Raw genomic sequence first — 19,238 nt, 5'->3', positions numbered from 1 at the left:
AGCACTGCAGGTGGGTTTATGGAGGGACAAGGAGGTCAGGGATGCATTTAGCCTCGCAGACCACACCAGAGGATAGGAGCAGCTTTCTCCATGCTACCCCAGTATGCTCCAGCCACAAAATGGGAGAGACAGCCTGAAAAGCTGAGGGGAAAACTCGCACCAGTTCAGCTAAGGCAGTCGAATGAAGCCTCGGCGGTGCACAAGGCTGTGTAAAACCAGTATGGCAGGTGCCAGCCCACTTCCCATCTCTCCAGGTAGTTTCAGGGAAGGCCGACCAGTTAGCCCAAACCAGGGGAAGGAGAGAGGCAGGTCACAGTGGGAAAATACTGACTTCCCTGGGCCTTTCTGAGACAAAATTGATTCTCAAAGCATTTTGTGCCAGCCTGACAGATCAATACCCTGACATCCTCCCAGCCACCCTCAGCCAAAACACCCTGGTACTGGCTCAGGAATACGGGACAATTTGGGAAATGTATGGGGTTGGCCAACAAGAGCAGCCCCCTGCCCCTCCAGCCTGGGCTGCACGAGCACACACACACAGCCAGACCCTGTCCCACACCATGAAGATCTTGAGGTAAAACCCTCAGTCCCGTTACATGCAGGACTGGCCAGTGGCACGCAGCCCTCCACCTCTCCGCCATGGGGGAAGAGAAGACCCCACATAATCTGCTGCCAAAATGGCTGGGAGACCCAACTGTCACCTAAATTGCTCCTCCCTCCTGAGCTACAGCCCGCCAGCTTTGGGGCAGGTCCAAGACAGAAAGCTGCTCCCACAAGGACAGGGACAACGTGTCCGCCATGTCCTCTTCCACCTACTCCCCACAGGGGAGGCCTGGAGGCACCACCACCACAGTAACAGGCCTGTGTCCCCACCTCGGCGAAGGCCCAACTCACGGCCCCTCAGTCGCCAAGGAAAAGTCCCGAGGATGGTCCCTGACCATATTACTGTATTATTTGCCCCAGCTTTGGGTAGGAAATGGGCAATGCGCGTGTAAACCATTCCCCTCACCCCACAGGCCCTCCCTGAGGGGGCTCCACACCTCTGCTTCCTCCTGAGCCCCCCAGCTCTCTCCCCTCATCTCCAGCCCCACAGCGGGGACCTGGTACTGATTTTAGATGGCAAAATTCACCTCTGTGCTTAACACCCCCCCTTCTGCAGCCCCCTCCTGCCACCCCCAGGAAAGCACCTCAACAATGGACCACAAATAAAAGACAAACCACTTACTCTTTCAGCTGGCCCCAGCACAGAGAGCAGCGTGAGCCTGGCTGAAAGGGCCCCTTGCCCACAGTGGCAGCAATCCATGGAGATAAAAGAAAGCCAGCTACGAAATGCATATTTTAAAAGGTTTTGCTTCCATTTCTGGTGCCCCCAGTCCCCACTGTCAGTGCTCTGGTGGAGGCCCACGCGCCAGTCCTGCTGACCCATGGCGCCGGCACATGAAGCGCCGGGTTTCAGCTCCTCCTTTGCTGGTGAATAAACACTCATTATCCCCACCCTGGGGAATGGAGGGGGCTCTCCGCTGCACCGGCTGTACAGACACGCCACAGAAACTAAAGCAAAAGCAAGAGCACAGCAGGCAGGCCATTTTCTTGCTGTTTGGACGGCTTATCATAGCCTTCCTAAATGCATATGGCAGCCAACCTTTTGTCCACTGTTCCTGGTCGACCTTCAATAAACAGCCCCGTGGTGCTGAGCCCGACATTTCCCTCAGGAGCTGCCCACTGTGAGAGCGTACCCACGCTACAAGAGAGATTCTGGGCACATTAGCCAACAACAACCTTTACCCTAGCTCAAAAAAACAGAACAGGTCAAAATTCACCTTTTTGTGCATATACACACACACACACACACATATATGCACCTCTACCTTTCAAGAAAAAAGGTAAAAGATGAGACCATTAAGCCATTCATGGTCAATGTTATTTTGCTGTTAGCGTTAGCCCACCCCAATCTGCTCTTCCAGGCTCCAGATGATTCCCATAATCGGGATCCAGATCTCTGGCTCTGACGCAAATTCGGCTGACCTTGGGCACTCACCCTTCCCCACACCTCAGTCTGCCACACGTAGCACGGAGTTGACAATCCTCATTTCTCACACCTGCCTGCCTGCCTTGGTCTAGACACTACAAGCAATTTGGAGCAAGGGATGGTCTCAGAACAGAGCTGTTCAGCACTCAACACCGTAGGTGGTGTTGCACACAACTACAGCCTCGAAATACTGTAATACAAACAAAAGAAAATAACCACAAAAAAATCACTAGAGACAGAACTCAGAGACCTTCTTCCACATGTACTTCTTGGTGGGAGAAGAAGATAAAAAACAAAAGCCAGACAAAAGCTTTGCAATCTCCCAACAACCAGGTCATGTTAGCTTGAACAGGGACATCTCTCTTCATTATTTCTCACCCCTTGCTAACTTCAAGAGCAACCAGGAAGGAATCCGATGGCGTTCTCACTGGCATGCAAAAGGTTAAACCCCCTCTTCTTCTCTTCTTCCTCCTCCCCCTTCCCTTTGGTTTTTGGGGCTGAAACTTTCTGCTGATCTAGTGAAACTCCGTCTCCGTTTTCCACAACTGCTGACAGGCTCACAATCGGAGAAGGAGCACAAGGTACTCCCCCAACTACAGCCCTGGGCGGTAATGCTTTCATCTCCCCTCCTAAAAACCTCTCCAAGAATGTGAGATCTGGGTCCGGCCATGCACTGAGTGTTTGTTTGCTGGTTTAGGAAACGCGTTTTACACACATGTGCTGCTGCAGTCCATTTGCGTGCAGCAGATGCATGCCCTGCATTTGAGGGATCAGGATGGGAGTGCTGAGCTGCTGGGGACAGCCCGGGAGGCATGGCCAGAGGAACAGCTTTGTCACACCAATGAATGGGGGAGCTAAAGAGAGGAGCAGAGGGTAGAAAGGATGGGAAAATCAGTGGGGATAAGGAGAGAAGCGATCAACAGGGAAAATGCAAGAGAACTGGAGCAAGATGGAGAGGAGGGTGGTGTTCAGAGCCAGAGCAAGGAAGTGAAGATTAGATATAGGAGACAAACCACGGAGCAGATGAAAACAGGAGAGAGCAGCCAAATTTGAGACAGATGGAGAGTGGGGAGCAAGAATGCGATGTTTGGAATGGGTACGTATTGCAAAGCAGCGGCATTAGGGAGTGGGGGAGCTTGCAAGAGGGGTAGAGGCAAGAAAGATGGCTCCATAATTTACATTTTTCTTCATGAGAGGAGCGAGAGCTGCAAACTGGGAGCAGGACTGATGCGGGCTGTGGGGAGGGTCTCTATGGAGACACTCAACAAGATTGAAACCCCTCCTTGGAGGGGTCCTGCAGAGACTCTGGTCCCCTTGAAATCCAGGGTTTTACTGACAGATTTTGCACTTTTTTTCCGAGGGCTGTTTCTCAGTGCCTCACAAATAAAATTAAAATGAGGGTTTTCTGACAGAACAAACAAACAGGGAGTGAATTATATTCCATTTCCCCGTCAATAACTTCTCCCCAACCCAGTCGTCTTATCATCATAAAAAGTCCATTAAGCAGTAATTGGGGAGGCAGCAGAATGCAGGGCTGGTCCATGAAACAGAAGCACACTCGCTCCCCAACTGGCCTTTTCTGGGAAGGCAGACAGGATAATTATAGGCTTCAGACAGACTTCCTCTTACTGTCAGCAGCTCTTGGCTCCCTTCAGGGAAATGGGACTGGCAAGGTTGGGGAAAGGAGGGTAAAAAAAGATCGAGGACGTTTTTTTAGAAGTGAAATACTTCCACCTTGCTATTCCCCTGCTGCTGATCCACCAAAGCCCTTACCTGACTCAGAAAAGCTGGGCTAAACACAGGTGAATGCAGGCTTTTCCCCTGTTGGACACGGGGGAATGTCACTTGAAAGACTACCCCCTCTCCTTTCTTGCAAGGCCCCAGAGAAGGAAGGACAGCAGTGAAGGATGTGACCCAGCACAGGATTTAACACAAGCAGAAAATGGGCGAGAAAGATCAAGAACTCATTTCATACACCTTTACTACGCTGGCTGTCCAACAGCCCCAACACCTGCTCCTTTCTGACGCCTGCCTGCGCTGCCAGCTCCCACCTTTCCCCTCAGCCAGGATGAGGCAGTAGACCCTTCCTAGCCAGCACCATGCCAAGCTGTTCTTGCCATGAGGCTTGTAATTTTGGGGATCTGGCACATCCATACAGCCTTCAGGCTCCTATTTGCAATGCACTCAGATACAGACCCTTTGGAAGAGGAGGTACGAGCCTGCAGCAGTGGAGGCAGGATGAGACTGAGGCTACCAAAGATCTGTTCCTAGTTCTGACACCCAAGGTGAGAAAAACCACATTATCCTGCCTGCTGGAGGGGAAGCATAATCCTTCCTTCTGGTCTATTTAAACTGCTAGTTTTCAGGGATGGGACCATGCCTTATCGCATGGGAACAGCAGCGAGTACGAAGTCATCCAGTTTCGGCAGGACTTCTCCAGGCTACCATCGTACATCCATATGTATAGAAAGGATCCTCCTTTCTCTACAGCACAAAGCGTATTTGTCACTGCCACAGATCAGTCCCAGGCCCAGTGACTGGCACCCTGATACAGCCAAGGAAAAAGTTCTTCCAACTGTGATTTGCGCAGATGTATAGGGCACATTGTAATGATACACATATACAGGATGCAAACTGCTCTACAGGACAGGACAGAGAGCTGTCCCTGTTCTACAGGGAGTGGGATGGTATTCTGGACCTTCTTCTTCCCTCCCTCCCTAACACAGGAAAACTGGTGCCTCACCAGTGTGCACACACCAGAAACTACCCATCCTGTGAGAGCTGTGGCATGGTGGAAGCCCGGAGCACCATGTGGGCTTCAGTTTAATGAATGAGGAACGGGATTAACATTGGGGGTGAGGGGATCTGTATTTTGGCGGTAAAGGACAGCAAATGTGGCAGGCAGCTGGTGCCCAGCATCGGAACGGGACTCTGCACATAACGCAAGAAAGGATGGAAAAGAGGCAGCGTTTAGCAGCATATGGAATATGTGCATGAGGGAATGTGATCTGGAAGATACAAGACCGAGTTTGCTTTTCAATGCATTCTGTGGCCCTACTCCACAAATATCCTCTTCCTGTGCCTCAGTTTCCTCGCCTCCCTTCTCTTAACAATTCAGATGGAGAGCACTCCAGGTGTACTAACCGCTTCACTCTCTGCTTACTGCCTGCACCCAGCACAGGGCGGTTCCACCCTCCCTCCCTAGTACAAATCAAACTGATGGGCAAAGGAGCAAGTAGGTGGTAACGCAGACGGACCTCTGGCCAGGATTCTCGTTCACCTTCTGGTGCTACAACACAACGCCAGGAATAAAGTTGCTCCTTCTGACCAACAAGAACTGAAGGAGACAAGCAATGCTGTCACGTAAGACGGCAGCCCTGGGATCAGCCGCTGAAGGGCCAGCAAGCACAGGAGCACATGCAGCCTCAGCAACGTGGCCAACCAGGACCCTGGGGGTACACAAGTGCTTTCAATCAACTGTAACAACATCTCATTCCATATTTGTCCACAAGTTCTATAACAAGGCATAATAACCCAGAGCAGAGCAAGAGCAAGAAACCCCAAGAGCTATCCTGGTAACTTAATGAGGGCCCCTTGTCCATCAATGTCATGACAGCAATCCCAGATTGCAATCAGAAGCTTAAGGCAGGGAGCTCTCCCTCCCCGTGTCACGTTGCTAGGACAGCTTCTAATCCAGCCATGTCATCGATATTGGCATCCCGGAGAAGCTCAGTTCACCCCCTACCTCGAAAAGACACAGCTAGAAAGGACTTGGCTCTTCACTCAACTTCTGCTGCTCTGTTTGAGTCACTAAAGAATCAGAGTCTAGGGGGGACACCAGAACATGAAAAACCACCTCCTATGGGACAAGCCTGAAAGAAGAAAAAGCGTAACGAGCAAGGATCCCAACTCCCAGGGGGCCATGCTATCTTAATATAGCCCAGCAGAGGTCCTGAGCCACTGAAAAGTGACAGCAGAGTCAGCAGCAATAGGGAAAACAAACTGCTACAAGCTTCTGCATCTCATGGTCTTTCAGGGAAAGCGCAGTGCTAGAAGCCCCAAGGATGTGATCAGGGAGATCAGTTCTGACCCTTGGTTTAGTGATATGACAAAGACCTTTGCAAAAATGTAAACACATAGCTAGGTCCCCTGTCTTGCATCGCCAGCTCAGAAGGGGCTGCAGCACTAGAGTAGATGAATGATCCCAATCAAGATTTGCTAGCTAATACATGCATGGAGGGATCATTTGGGGATGAAAGGCACACCAGATAAATAAAATAGCATCTGATAAAACTCCGCTCTTTCACTCCTGTAAATAAAAGCTGTATTACTTCCACTTTCTAGCTGTTGTCTGCTTCTTTCTTTCAGGCAAGAGAGGAAGTCTCCTGGTCTACAGGAAAAGGGTAAGGCACAACTCCTAGAGCACAGAATTTTGGGTATTTTCAAAGGCTTGTTACATCATTCCTATTCAACCTCTGGCAAAAGACTTCAGCCCACATTTTCCATGGAACAAAAGGAAATTCTGAGTATACAAGCTTGAAACACTTTACCCTGGGTCTTAACAGTATATTGTGAGCTTGTACTGCTTATCAGTAGTGAGACTGGGACGTTGAGGGAGCTCAAGATGCAAGATCCTGAAAACAAGAAACCAAAAGCTAATAAAGCCATGACTAATGGATGAACACATCCTTTAACAATCATGAACTCTGACTCCTACCACATGAGTCATTACAATTTCTGTCTCTGAACCACAATGCTCATCATTCAGATTTGTAGTGGGCACATCAACACAAAAGAAGAAAAAAAGGGAGAATCCAACAACAGTGCTGAGAACTCACAGCAGTGGGAACCTAACAAATTCAGCTTTGGGATAACTAGAGATTCAGTGAGCCAGAGAAACAGTGCAACACACGAGTGAGAGAGAAATGGAAACATGGAAAAGCAGCAGCAAGGGCTCCTTAAATTCTTCTATCAAAGACAGTAATTGAGGAAGGTGAGCTTTTTTTTTTTTTTTAAGTAGGACAGATTTCTGTTTGTGTTTGACACCTGCCAAGAGATGCGAGGGATGGCTTCTTATCAGAAGGCTGTAATGCAGCCCCCTCCAGGCACCAGGGCAGAAGATGCCTTCCTCTTTCAGGCGAAGGCAGTCCCTCAAGTGGCAGCTACTGGAATTAACCACAATTAGCAGATCTTGTAAGGAAAGGGGAGTATCATAGCATTCATAAAGGGAAAAAAAAAAAACAACCCACACAAAGAAAGCCCTCAAAACCAAACAGATCCTACCCACGCAGACAGACAAAGAAAAACGAGAGCTGAAGGATCTTCCTGGCTCACTGGATGATCACATGAGAGCCAGTCTCAAGGTGATCTTTAATAGCGGAACTGAAAAAATCCTACACCGTCTTTTAGAAATTCATTCAAACAAATCAAAGTCCAGGCTAAACATCTGTAAGTGTCGGCACTCTTAACAGCATGCTCAGACTAATTTATTAATAAATCCACGAATTCTAACGGAGGTGAGGGAGGAAGAGGACATGACCAAATTAATTTGACTTTATTAATTAAAAAAACCACCAAGTTTCATCACCCCACCACTCTTTAGAGGTTGCGTGAGAGTGGGGGGGAGTTATACGCATTAATTATGCAGAAAATGCAAAACTATCATCCTCTGAATGAGTTTAAAATAAGGAGAAACCCTTTCAGAATGGGGAGAAATTACTCCCCAAGGCAGCTGAAATTTCTCTTGCAACTTCAAAGGACAATAAATTATTCAAATCGCTTGCGCCACTCCGCATGCTCTCTCACTCTCTCCCCTTCTCAATTTTATGCTCCTGAGTCAATTAAAGGTTTGGAGGACTCGGAGAAACTTTGTAGAATGCTAAACCAGTTGCAGCTCCTTCTATTTCATGTTTTCTTTTTTAAAGCTTTGCCTTTCCTCTTGGCCTCAAAAGGAAACAGAAATTATTCTGTGCATTACAGATGAAACTAGTGGCATTGGTTTTAACCAAGCTCGTATGAAACAGCAATGTTTCGTGTCTGCAACAAGCAAGATGGGACATGCTAAAAATTCTCTACGCAACGATACTATGAAAACAGGTCAATTCATACTCCTTCATGTCAACTGTTCAAATCATTCATTGCAATATCCCCTTTCAAAATCTTAGCCGTAGACATCCAAAATATATTTACAATGCTCTCTCCTGGCAACCTTCAGGTCTAGGTTAGCTGTGATCTCTTCCATAGTCACGCTGTTATCTGCTGTGCCCTTGGACGGAATAGGTGGCTCTTCTGCCAAACCGTAACATGACTATTTAGCGTTTGCAGTATGAGAACCCCAAACCAAGACTGAGACTAATTATACCGGACAACAACATGGCAAGAGAAGTCCTTGCTCAAAAAAGCAAATCTAGACAAGCAAAAGGAGGGAAGGAAGGTTGAGAAGGTACATTCACAGGGCGAGGACGCTCCTGACTCCTGATCCAGTACCCAGCCCGCAGCCCATGCAATGGTTAGCTCCACCACATGCAGCAGATGGCATAAAACGTGACTGTTTTCATGAACTTTAACAATCCCGAAAAATTAAAGGCAGCTGCAGTACAGGGAACATCACAGCTTTCTAAGGTGAGAACTGGGACCAATTATGTTGCAAGAGAACATCCTTGACTGGAGGGGAACAGTGGCACAGAGTAAATAAAACTGTTCTTCAGAGATTGTCTCTCACAGGCCAATTTGAGCCCAGATTCCATCCCACGCACACTGAAGAACAACATTCCTCTGGTCAGGCGTCCTTGAAAAACACTCTGCTTTGCCTTCTAAGAATAATATTGGGCTTGCCAGGCCACAAAAAGGGTGGGAATACCCTCGCAGATTCCCTTTAGTGACCCAGGAGATTCGTATCTAGTCAGTCTTGAAAAGACGCAACCACACAGACCTTGCCAGACAGATGAAAAGCTGATGTGACCCAGGGTCTTGGTGAGATATCAGAAAGATCCTGTCCTTCCTGGCAGCCAGTGCAAGAACTGTCTGGGTGAAAAGCACACCCAAAGGGGAAAGTCACAAAGAAGTAAGGATTGGCTTCCTGGTAAAGCCTGATGCAGAGTAAAAGCCCTACTTTTGGCATCCAGGTATGGTGAAGACATACATTTTCTCTATCACAAACACTATATAGATGACATTTTCACACAAGCCGCATGTTTACACAATAAACAGATGCTCTTTTCCCCTAACTTAGCCATCTAATGAAGCTGAGCAGCAAGAACCTCTGGCTGGGAAAAGATCCTTTACTAGGAGACACCCATGACTGGGTCCCAAACACCCATGGCTGCTGCTGTCCCCAGGTGCTCCTCAGCAGAGATTAATCTAATAAGCAGTCGCAGTGTGGGGCACAGCTGAGACCTGGGAGGTGACAGCCTCCCCTGCCCCCAAGGAAGCTCTTTCAAAAGATGATTTATTTCCTCTCCTGGTTCTATAGAAGACACAAACTTTCCAATTTGAGTGATCTAAAAAAAAAAAAAAAAAAAAAAAAGATACATCACTCGATCCAGACAGGCAAGGTTTAATTTAATCAGGCACTTAAACAAGGTGACACAGTAGCTTAATTCGGTGTCCTTGAGTGGGACAACAACTAGTCCAGAACCCTCAGCAACCGCAGGCTGGATCGCAGCTGGCAGATGGAGAAGGTGACAAACGAAAGGGCAATTCAGAAACAAGGACAGCAAGGTGTCTCCTTGCCTACAAAGGCAACTGGTGCATGGGGAACACAAGCAGCAAGTGGGTCCAGGGGAAGGAAGCAGGGATCTCTGCCTCCTGGGAGGATGCAACTCAGATGCTGCCTCCTCTCGCACACCGCTAGGCTCTACTCACTGAAGGAACAATGTGCAACACCAAGTAGAAACTCCACCACCTACCAACCGACCACACAACCTCCTGTATGTCCCCACCTTAACTTCTGCTACCCCTCCAGCCCACACCCACCAAGGGGAAAAAGCCTTTCTTGCAGCATCCCCCCGGCTCCTCATCTCCCAGCAGGTACACTGTCATGTACCTGAATTGCCTGTGGGGCAATTCAGCCTCACCACATTTCGACATCTTCCTTCTCTCGGGACAGCGCTGTTGCGTTGTCACGAGTCAGTCTCAAACACTTATAAATGGAGCAGCTTTCTCCAACAGCGGAGAAAGATTCACCTCCCACTGATGTCATCTTAACATGTCTATCAAGACTAAGATAGACCCTCCTTGATTTTTACTACCATCTTATCTGACAACTGCTGTCTTGGCCAACAACAGATCAAAGCTAGGACCTCCAGAGCTAAAAGCTGTGAGCTCTGCTGCAGAGGCTAATCCTCTGTGGATAAGAGCATGGGAGGGACCAGTCAGAGGAGAGGAGTCAGATACACCTGTAAGTCGCTGTGATCTGAATCTCAGCGAAAGGAATTGTGCAGCCAGCCACCAGCTCCTACATCTCGCGGCATGGAGCACACACGTTCCACACGCCTTTTTTCATTGCACCGGCTCCCAAAACGCAGCACCGCTTTGTCAGCCTGAACATGGACCTACACGAGCGCCTCTCCCAACCCACCGCACATGTTTTCCATCCTCTCCGCAAGCCCCGCATGCGTGGTGCGACCCTTGCTGCCATCTGATGCCAGCCTCCACGGATGCACTGCAGCTCATGGAGCGCAAGAGCCCCCCGCACACATGCACCCAGCATGAACTACTGTGTTCTGCAAATTAACGATGGAACAAGGGCAATTAAAAGGGAAGAAAGCCAGGGTAATGCAAGGGGGCATAATAAAAGGGGCTTTATTCTTTTATTTTGTCAATTGCAATTTAGATTTAATTATTTATGGTAATACTTCGGAGTGTGCTAGTAAGCGTTCTATAATGTGATTTATAAAAGGAAGGAAATCTAAGTAATAAGTAATGTTCACTGCTGTATCTGCTATTAAATCTTTGCTGGGGCGGAGAGAGCCACACACCAGCCTTCTGTGTATGCAAAGTACCAATTAGCAAAGCACTATTGTAAAATGCAAAGGTTTAATCAATGGGAAAAATCCACTTGAAAACAGCGAGCATGCTGATTTCAGTTATAAAAATTACCACATTTCTATACAGTAAGTGGCTTTTTATCTGCAACTGAGAGGCACTTAAAGTGCGCACGTTGTTCCTTCGGGTAGCACAAGAGGGCAGGAGTACCTGACCACTGCCCTAAGCCCCAGCCAAACGCAGCTGCACTCTGCACAGCGCGGGCAGGAGAGCATCCTGTCCGGCTACAGCCAGCGAGAGGAGACCCATTTTGCGCATGCACAAAACGGGATGTTTTAAGGTGCTCGCTGCAGAAATTTTATGACTCGGGCTGGAGGCACGATCGGGAAACAGCAAGGCTTGGTTCTGTGCCCAGGTACGTCAGCAATTTGGGAAACTATTTCCCTCCCCGGACCCATATCCAGACCTCATCTGTCTGTGCTGTCCGGTTTTCTATCAGCTCTAAGGGGCACGAGACTTGCCTCTCTGGCTGTGCAGCACACGAGGGCACAGCTCTTGGAGAAGTCCTCCCCTAACTCACTGCAATAATGCCGATCAATGTTACTCGTGCAACGAGCTTAATCCTTAACAAAATGGTAATACTTTCCATTTAATGAGAGGTCATTGAAAATAATCATGGAGTTAGCAATTTCCAGTTCTATGGCTGCCCTTGACCATACAGAAGAAACAAAGAAAGTGTCCACATGCAACCAAAGAAAAAGAGAAGAAACAGGTCTGCTTTATACCTTTCAATTATTATCCTCTTCAGCTTCACAAGGAAGAACAGCAGGCAGCAAGCAGTGTGGTGCTTTGGTTTTTTAGTTTAAATAGCAGTTTCCTTTAAATAGAATGTTCCTGCCATAGAAAGATTTAAATCACTGACTGAGATCAATTAGCCCAGGAAACAAGTGAAGTATTTTAATGGTCCTTTCATTGCAGAGGCCGCAGCTCCTCCAGTGCTGCACTGGAAGAGGAGGCAAGTTCAAGCTTTCAGCCCCACGCTTTGCTGCGAGGGGAGCCATTCCCCTGCGAAGCCGGGAAGACAGTGCCCTCCAAGAGCCAGCATCCCAGCGGTTTCCCACCTGCCATGTGGGCTTCCCATCGTGGCAGGGGCACCACCCCGGCACTGCCTGGCATCGCTCGCCCTGGGGGCTGCAAGGCCTTGGCAGCCCCTCTGGTGAATTAGGGCAGGAAATCAGGTCAGCATCGTGGCAAACGCCAGCCAAATGGAAGCCGGCCAAGGGATTACGCGAGAGGCAGTGTGACAGAGCCCAGGGCCATCTGATGGGAGAGGACATTGTCAGAACAGAGTGACAGCTCCTCACACAGTCTCTGCAGTTGTGACAGACAAAGCTGTTTGCTGTTTGCATGCCTCAGTGGGGAGCATTGCAGACCGGCTCGGATGCTACTGACTGCATCAGGCCAGGCCTCTCCAGGCAGAATTCAGCAGCCCCTCCAAAATCAGGAGCTATCGACTCATCATCACTAGGCAGATAGCAACAGCCGCAGAGCAATTCAAACAACTGGCACATAAGGGGGAGCATCCCCAAGGGCAAAAAGGTAAGGGAGATGCTGGCATGCTCTACAGGTTAGGAGAAGAGACAACGCCTGGCCCAACTTCATCTGCACATCAAGCAGCTAAGAGCAGCCCCGCCTCGGACACCGAGTCCTGCAACCTGCAAAGTTCCCGTATGTACATCTGTGAGCAGCAACAGGAAAAAAAGCACAAAACCTCACAGTTCAGGATCCAAGGACACTGCAGAACTACAGGAGAGAGAAACTTGGCTGCTAGCAGCAAGGTGTCTGCTGAGCAGTGACAGATTTCAGCAGGGCTTGGGCCACACAACTGGTGCCTTCTGCGTCTGATCAGCATCAGCCCTTCCTGAGGGCATATTTCCACCTGAAGTGCTTCGTAGCAGACAGCATGTGGGATCTCCCAGCTCTGCTGGAATCTCTGAGCAAATCTCACCCCACAGAAGACAGGGACAGAAAAGATGCTCATTTCTTCCCAGGAAAACCAAAACCACAGAAAAACTGAAGTCTGATTCTGCAGAGCGCCCGCTCCCAGCAGTGAGCACACAGGGCTTGGTGTACACTTACAAGAAAAAAGGACCCTAGTTTTCACAGGCACTCAGACATCACAATAGATGAATCAGGGCTCTACTCGTACAGAGAGGCACTTGCACACACATGAACTCTCCATCTGTGCCTGCAAAGCTGCACTGCCTGCTTTGAAAACAAGAGGACAAAGTGATTTGGCCAGGAGTGTTACAGCACACCAGTGGCAGGAATGGGACCCTGGAGCCCTGACACTGGATTTTCCACTGCAAGCGTCCCCTCCTCTCCTGACTCTATTGCACAAAGAGCCAGGAATGGAGTTTTCTGCTTGCAGTCTCCTGCTTTTGCAGAAGCCAATGCAGCCTACCTACCACCAGTGCCCACTTTCACAAGCCAACAAGGCCACCCTGAACCCAGGTGGAGCACAGCAGCTAGCTTTAACCATCTACCCTGGGTGCTCATAGAGAACCTGCAAGAGCATCAGCTGCAACATCCAAGTAGGACCCTGGATAAATACTTGGGCAAAAGGCTCGTGCCAGGTTCCTTGCTGCCAAACACTGCACCGTTCCGGCTACTCAAGACAGGCAGCTCAAACCGAAGCTTGAGTATGTCTTTATGAACGCCACCGACACCATCTGAGGTACAGACTGACCCACAGCTACACACCAAAAAAGCAGCCCTACAGCGAACCTCCCAGAGCCCAACTCACTTCTTGGGCTTATTAAATGAAAAAAGAACAAAAGGAAACATTATTTTTCTGCACATGAACATACCTCCCTGCAAAGAGGGGCTAAGCATGAACCGAAAAAAACTTAGGAGTGAGGCAAGGGCAAATATATCCCCACTCGCCTACTGAAGAGAAGATAGAAAGCACTGTTCAAAAAAAATCTCCCAGCAACAAAAGGTCAAGGATCCATTCAATCCCTGGTGATCACGTCATCTTAGTAAACCCTGATAACGAAGCGGTTACGTTAAAAGCTGTCAAGGGCTACGCTGACCAGAGCAGCCCTCTCACCAGCTTCAAGCAGCTTTGCTGGGGAAGAAAAAAAAAAAGGTCATAATTCAATCAGCTTGGAAGAATCTATTCCCCACTGATCCTGAGTGATCAGCCTTCATGTCGAAGGAACATTACATTCAAGTTGCTGAAGATTTTAACTTTTTTTTTTCTTCCCCTTTTCATTTTTTAAAGCAAGAACTGAAAGGCAGCAAAGATAAAAACTGTGTTAAACTGGAACTGGTTCACTCAGGGGAAGGAGAAACATAATACTCTTTCTTCAGATGCCGTTTTGAATCCAGCCCCAGCAAGTAACATGACAACGGTCACTAGTGTCTGACAGATGCCTGAAAGGCAAGAGCAGGAGAAGATAATATGGGCGAGCTGGTGGAGATGGGGCGGGGAGAAGGGTGAGGAAGGCTCCGGCAAGAGCTGTCAGGCAGTTCCCTCCCCTTCTCTCCAGCTCTTTGGCAGTCTTAGGGGCAACCCGAGATTCAAACCAGGCTGCAAGGACCTAGCTGCCCTATAATGTCCCTCTAAGGCGGGACTGGGAACAACAGGAAGGCACTGGTGGAAAGCTAAAGATGCTGGAAAATTAAGACACATGATCAGGTACCGAGCACTTCCTTAACACTAAAAAGGTGGGGATACGTTTGCTGGCTTTAAGCACCAAAGCCTGCTCCTGCTGTCCTTCTCCAGGGGAGGTGAAGCATGGGTAAAAAAAAGGGGCAGGGGGACAGCAGTCACTTACTTTCAGCTACGCAGCCTATCAGCAGCACGGAGAGGAGGTTCACGAGGGAGACCAGCGAAGACATCCCAGGGCTGGGAAGGATCCTCATCCTCTGCAACGGCCTTCAGCCCCAGCCGGGAAGGCTCCGGGTCAGCAGGACTCTCAGTGTCTCCCCAGCGTTGTCAGCACCTGTGGATGCACAAATGCAAAGGGGAGAGCACTTAGAGAGACGAAGGAGGGCAGCTGACATCGCAGAGGGAGGGGGCAGACGAACAGAGCCCGGAGAGGCAACGGGGTCCCGAGAAAGCGATTGCTGTGCACGGTCCCTGCAGGGAGGCCAGGCAGCCCTTTGCCTTGACGCCACCAAGGACTTGGTCAGCTCCATCACCAAGCGGACTGGTGGGGGCACGAGTCCAGCCTGCTCCAGCCTCCCTGCCTCGGCAGCTAATGGCGAATTTCCGTGCACGCACTCACACAAAGGGAGGGAACGGCGCAAGAAAGAGAAGCGTAATCAGGAGGCACCAACTGTGCAGAGCCCGTGTTTGAAGTTTAACACCCGTCGGCTTCTCTCCCCTCCCCAACACGGGAGAAAGGCAGCGCTGGCCGAGCAGCACACGAGCAATGAGGTGTGAAGAGATCTGACCTGACAGGGCCCAGGGACCCTCTTAAAGGGCAATTTTTCCACAAAAGTGCAGGGCAGGGGAAGAAAAACTGAAACCTCACACATGAAAAATCCAGGAAGGAAGAAAAAAGATCCCCCACAAGAGGGAAGATGAAGCAGGAGATCTCTCCCCTATGTCCCCTTTTGTTTGCTGAGGATACGTGCTGTTGGGGGAGGGATTTCTTTCCTGCCCAGGCAGGCTCTGTGCAGTGCAGCACTCACCCCAACACAGCAAACCTGAACCTCAGCCCTGGAAACAGTGTGGGTGTCCCAGAGCCCCTCTTGCAAGGCAAATGCATGCTGGTGAGCTTCCCATGCTTCTTACCAGGGCTGGGATTACAGCAGCTATTTTGCATGTCCGAGAGTCCCTACCCTGCTCGGTGCCTCAGTTTCCCCACCTGCAACACATGGAGGAGCCGCATTACTGAGCTAACACAAAACTGGAAGAGAAAAAGCCTGAAGCAGGGGGTACCATAGTTGGTCCTGACAGACCAAAAGGCACAGCAAGCAAACACAACCTCCAGAGGATGCAGGAGAGACCTTCTCCTGACCGCTTCTGCCCTGGACGTGGCAGAACGTGGCTGCAGGACAGCATCAGCATATTAGCACGGCTGCAACAGGGGAGAGCAAGCTCAGCACCAGCCTGCTCCCCTTGCCCTGCCGGCACATTTCCATGGAGACAACTCCTGGCTCCAAACAGAGCTGCCTGCTTACAGCTTTATCCTGATCCCTTTGCAAAGCTGGAATGGCATTAGGGGAGCTGTATTCTTAGCAACTACCCCAGTCCTATGTGCCAATACTAGTAAACGCTTCCTTCAGTCAGAGAGGCGAGCTTTGCCCCAGAAGGGCTGAAAATAGAGGAAAGAGACAGTGAAAACTGCAGCCACAACCTCCTCGTAGGGTCAGCGGCTACGAGGTTCCTCCATCAGACAGGCTCTGATCACCAGAATAATGGGCTAGAGTTGTGTGAAGGACGCTCTCAGATCCGTACAGATTCCTTCCTGCTATCAGTTACCCCAATTAAAAATCAAAACCCGGGTTTATCACCTTTTGGAGAAAAGCCAGGCAGGAGATATTGTACAGCGATCAAAGGCTTTAAAAGGACTAAGGGGGCTTAAGCTTTTTCTGATACACAACAGGGTATGAGACCATCGGGACAGGCAGTGTGAAGGGGCATTTTAATCTTTTTCTGTCCCATTAACTCTCCAAGGCTGAACTGTACAGAATTAAAAGAAAAGTCAGGATAAACAAGAAGTCCCCATATGTACTCAGCCCTAAAGAGCAACTTTTCAGAGAGAAGCTTTGGACTTGCACTTTGAGGATTACAAAGCCTCTGCTGTCTGCTCTGTGCTAGTCTAGATCCATCGTGCTTCAGTGCTGGCTTGTGAAAACCGAGCATAAATACCAATACTATCACAAAAAAGAGAAAAAAATCTGGATTATACCACTAGGAATCTCTTCAAATGTTTGTTCTAGACACACTTAGAGAAACAGAGGCTCCAGCTAGACTTAACGGAGGGTTCGTAGGTTCCAGGGTGCAGAACACCACGTTGGGGTTTCTTTTGTTGTTGTCAGAGGCGAGCAGAGACCGGGAACATTATGAATAGCTGCGATGGTAACTGTTAATTAAACTGGGGATGTGGTATCAATGCCAGAACAACAAATGGAACAGAGCTGCTGTTCGCTGGCTCTCCCTTCTCCTTGCTTCAGTCATGCAGCTCCTAGTTCCCACCAGCGAGGCTGGAGGGGGAGAGGGCAGGAGTCGGAGAGAGCAAGCATCCTCCCAACCATTTTAGTTCTCTATATCAAAAAAAAATGGCTAGCTCAGCCAGCATTTCAGAAATTCGTTTTACTGTAGCAGAGCAATATCCTCCCCTGCAGTCCCAGTAAATGCCACCAAACACCTCCTTGAGCCCTGTCTGCTCTCCAAATGCGGCACCAGCGACCTTCCACAGCTCAGACCAGCCAAGAGGCTGCGCTGCCCCATGCAGCATGCCCCCAAAGTCCCCCCGATGATGGACCCAAATGCAGGCATGTCAGGGAAACGTTCCACCTCCTCCAAAGAGAGGAGCCTGGCAGCTCCGCTCTCCCACATCTACACGGCTTTTCATGCCATGTAACGGGCTCCGATAGAGAAGGTCTGGTAAAGGGGATACGGCAACAGCTCCAAGATTAGAGAAGGAGATGCCAGAGGGTGACACTTCCGCTCCGGTGCTAATGTGCTTCCCAAGCCCTTGAAGGAGACAGAAAGTGCTGGCAGAGCTATTAGGACATGTCAACTTCAATCCAGCAACTCATCCTTCAGAGCAGGTACGTCACTGGCTGCCTCCCCCTGGACACGGGATTTTCAGGACACTAAGATGTACACCCACCTGGTTCCCCTGCGGATATCAAGGAGAGACTGGGACAGGAGTTTGCTCTGCTTTCTTGGTAGCACCCTGGCAATAGGGAGAGTGGAAACAGACTCTCATCCACTGCACAATTCCTGCCTACAATGCGGAACACGCAACATTTGGAAACCCAGCTATCACGCAACAAAGCTCTCCTGCCCTCCTGGCTGTGCTGGATTCAAGTGGGAATTGCTTTGATGAATGCTCAAATCACAAGGGTTTCATCACCCATCCTCTCCCCTCCTCTGCATGTGCACAGCTTACCTTGTCTATGCTCTTTGAAGCAGGTTTGCATCAGTCCTCCTGCCTGCCTGCACCCAGCCAAGCTCCTGGCACCATATAACTAAACATAATAGCAGTTTTCCTGCACTGCTCCACAGACCTGCAAACCCTCACTAAATTCTCTGGCACAGGATCTCCTGCAACACAAGCAAGCCACCTAATAGACCTCAATCCTTGCTAAAGAATGCAATTAAGTGAAGCCATGGCCCCCAATGGGGTCAGATTTGTGCTAGATACGGTCACATTTCGGGAATAAGATTAATTCTTACAGTAAAAGAGCTCCTGTAAGGCATTCATTCTTGTGCACTGCCTGATCTCTAGCTCTAAGTATGTGTGTACATGTACATGTGTGCGTCTTGTAAGCACTGAGCACAGGGTCTTGAAGAGTATTATTAAAAATAATACAACTGAGAAGTGTTTGCAAGAAGCAGCCTCCTGTTGTGGCTCCACTGTACTGTACTGTAGCCAGTACTGAGCTAGGGATCTCCAGGGACCCAAGGGTGCTAGGCACAAAGGGTAAAATTCTCAAAAGCACCTACATTTCTTAAGAGCTTAAGTTCTGCTGAGAGTCAAAGGGACTTAACCTAAGCCGCTAAGATGCTTTTGAAGATTTTCCTCCCAGTAACTCCCATTTCAGAGGGTGCTGGACATCTAACTCCCTTAAGCTACTTTGCGTATCCGAGGGAATACAGGAGGAGGGGGCTTTATCTACAGACCAGTTTGGCTGGCTTGGCCCCTGCTGCTTAAAGAGGGAGCCTGCGGGAAATGCTGCTAAAAACAAGTGTCTGCACAGTTACAGACATTGGGATGGGTCAGAGCTATGCAGGTATTTTGCCATTTGTTACTTTTTCTTAGCCCCCATGGAGCCAGTGATTGAAACGTTTGCTCTGCATTTAAAAAAAAAAACAGGAGGGAGGGATCATGCCTTCATTTCAGATTCATTAGAATATAACAACTTGAAAAAAATTCACAAAAATGCATTTAGGCTTCTCTTCTGTTTCACCTGCATGTGAAAAGGAGAAGGGCAATTTTAAAGAAATTCTCTGCAAAAAATTCCACACAGATCTAGT

At 49.2% G+C, this 19,238-nt stretch overlaps 1 protein-coding gene across 2 annotated transcripts in view; it reads right to left on the bottom strand.

The window, feature by feature from the left end:
* Positions 1-14,981, bottom strand: part of PTPRS (protein tyrosine phosphatase, receptor type S) — a 100,664-nt gene extending 85,683 nt beyond the window's left edge. For both annotated transcript variants that reach the window (XM_009284045.2, XM_009284046.2), the window contains exon 1: positions 14,857-14,981. In XM_009284045.2, the coding sequence (XP_009282320.1) occupies positions 14,857-14,944 (88 nt within the window). In that variant the 5' untranslated portion in view covers positions 14,945-14,981. The remainder of the gene's footprint in view (positions 1-14,856) is intronic.
* Positions 14,982-19,238: the final 4,257 nt, after the last annotated feature.

The sequence above is a fragment of the Aptenodytes forsteri genome, unplaced genomic scaffold, assembly GCF_000699145.1.
Source record: "Aptenodytes forsteri isolate BGI_AS27 unplaced genomic scaffold, ASM69914v1 Scaffold471, whole genome shotgun sequence".
Taxonomy (NCBI): Eukaryota; Metazoa; Chordata; class Aves; order Sphenisciformes; family Spheniscidae; genus Aptenodytes; species Aptenodytes forsteri.
Note: the sequence above shows the minus strand (reverse complement) of the source record. Positions and strands in the feature narration are given on the sequence as shown.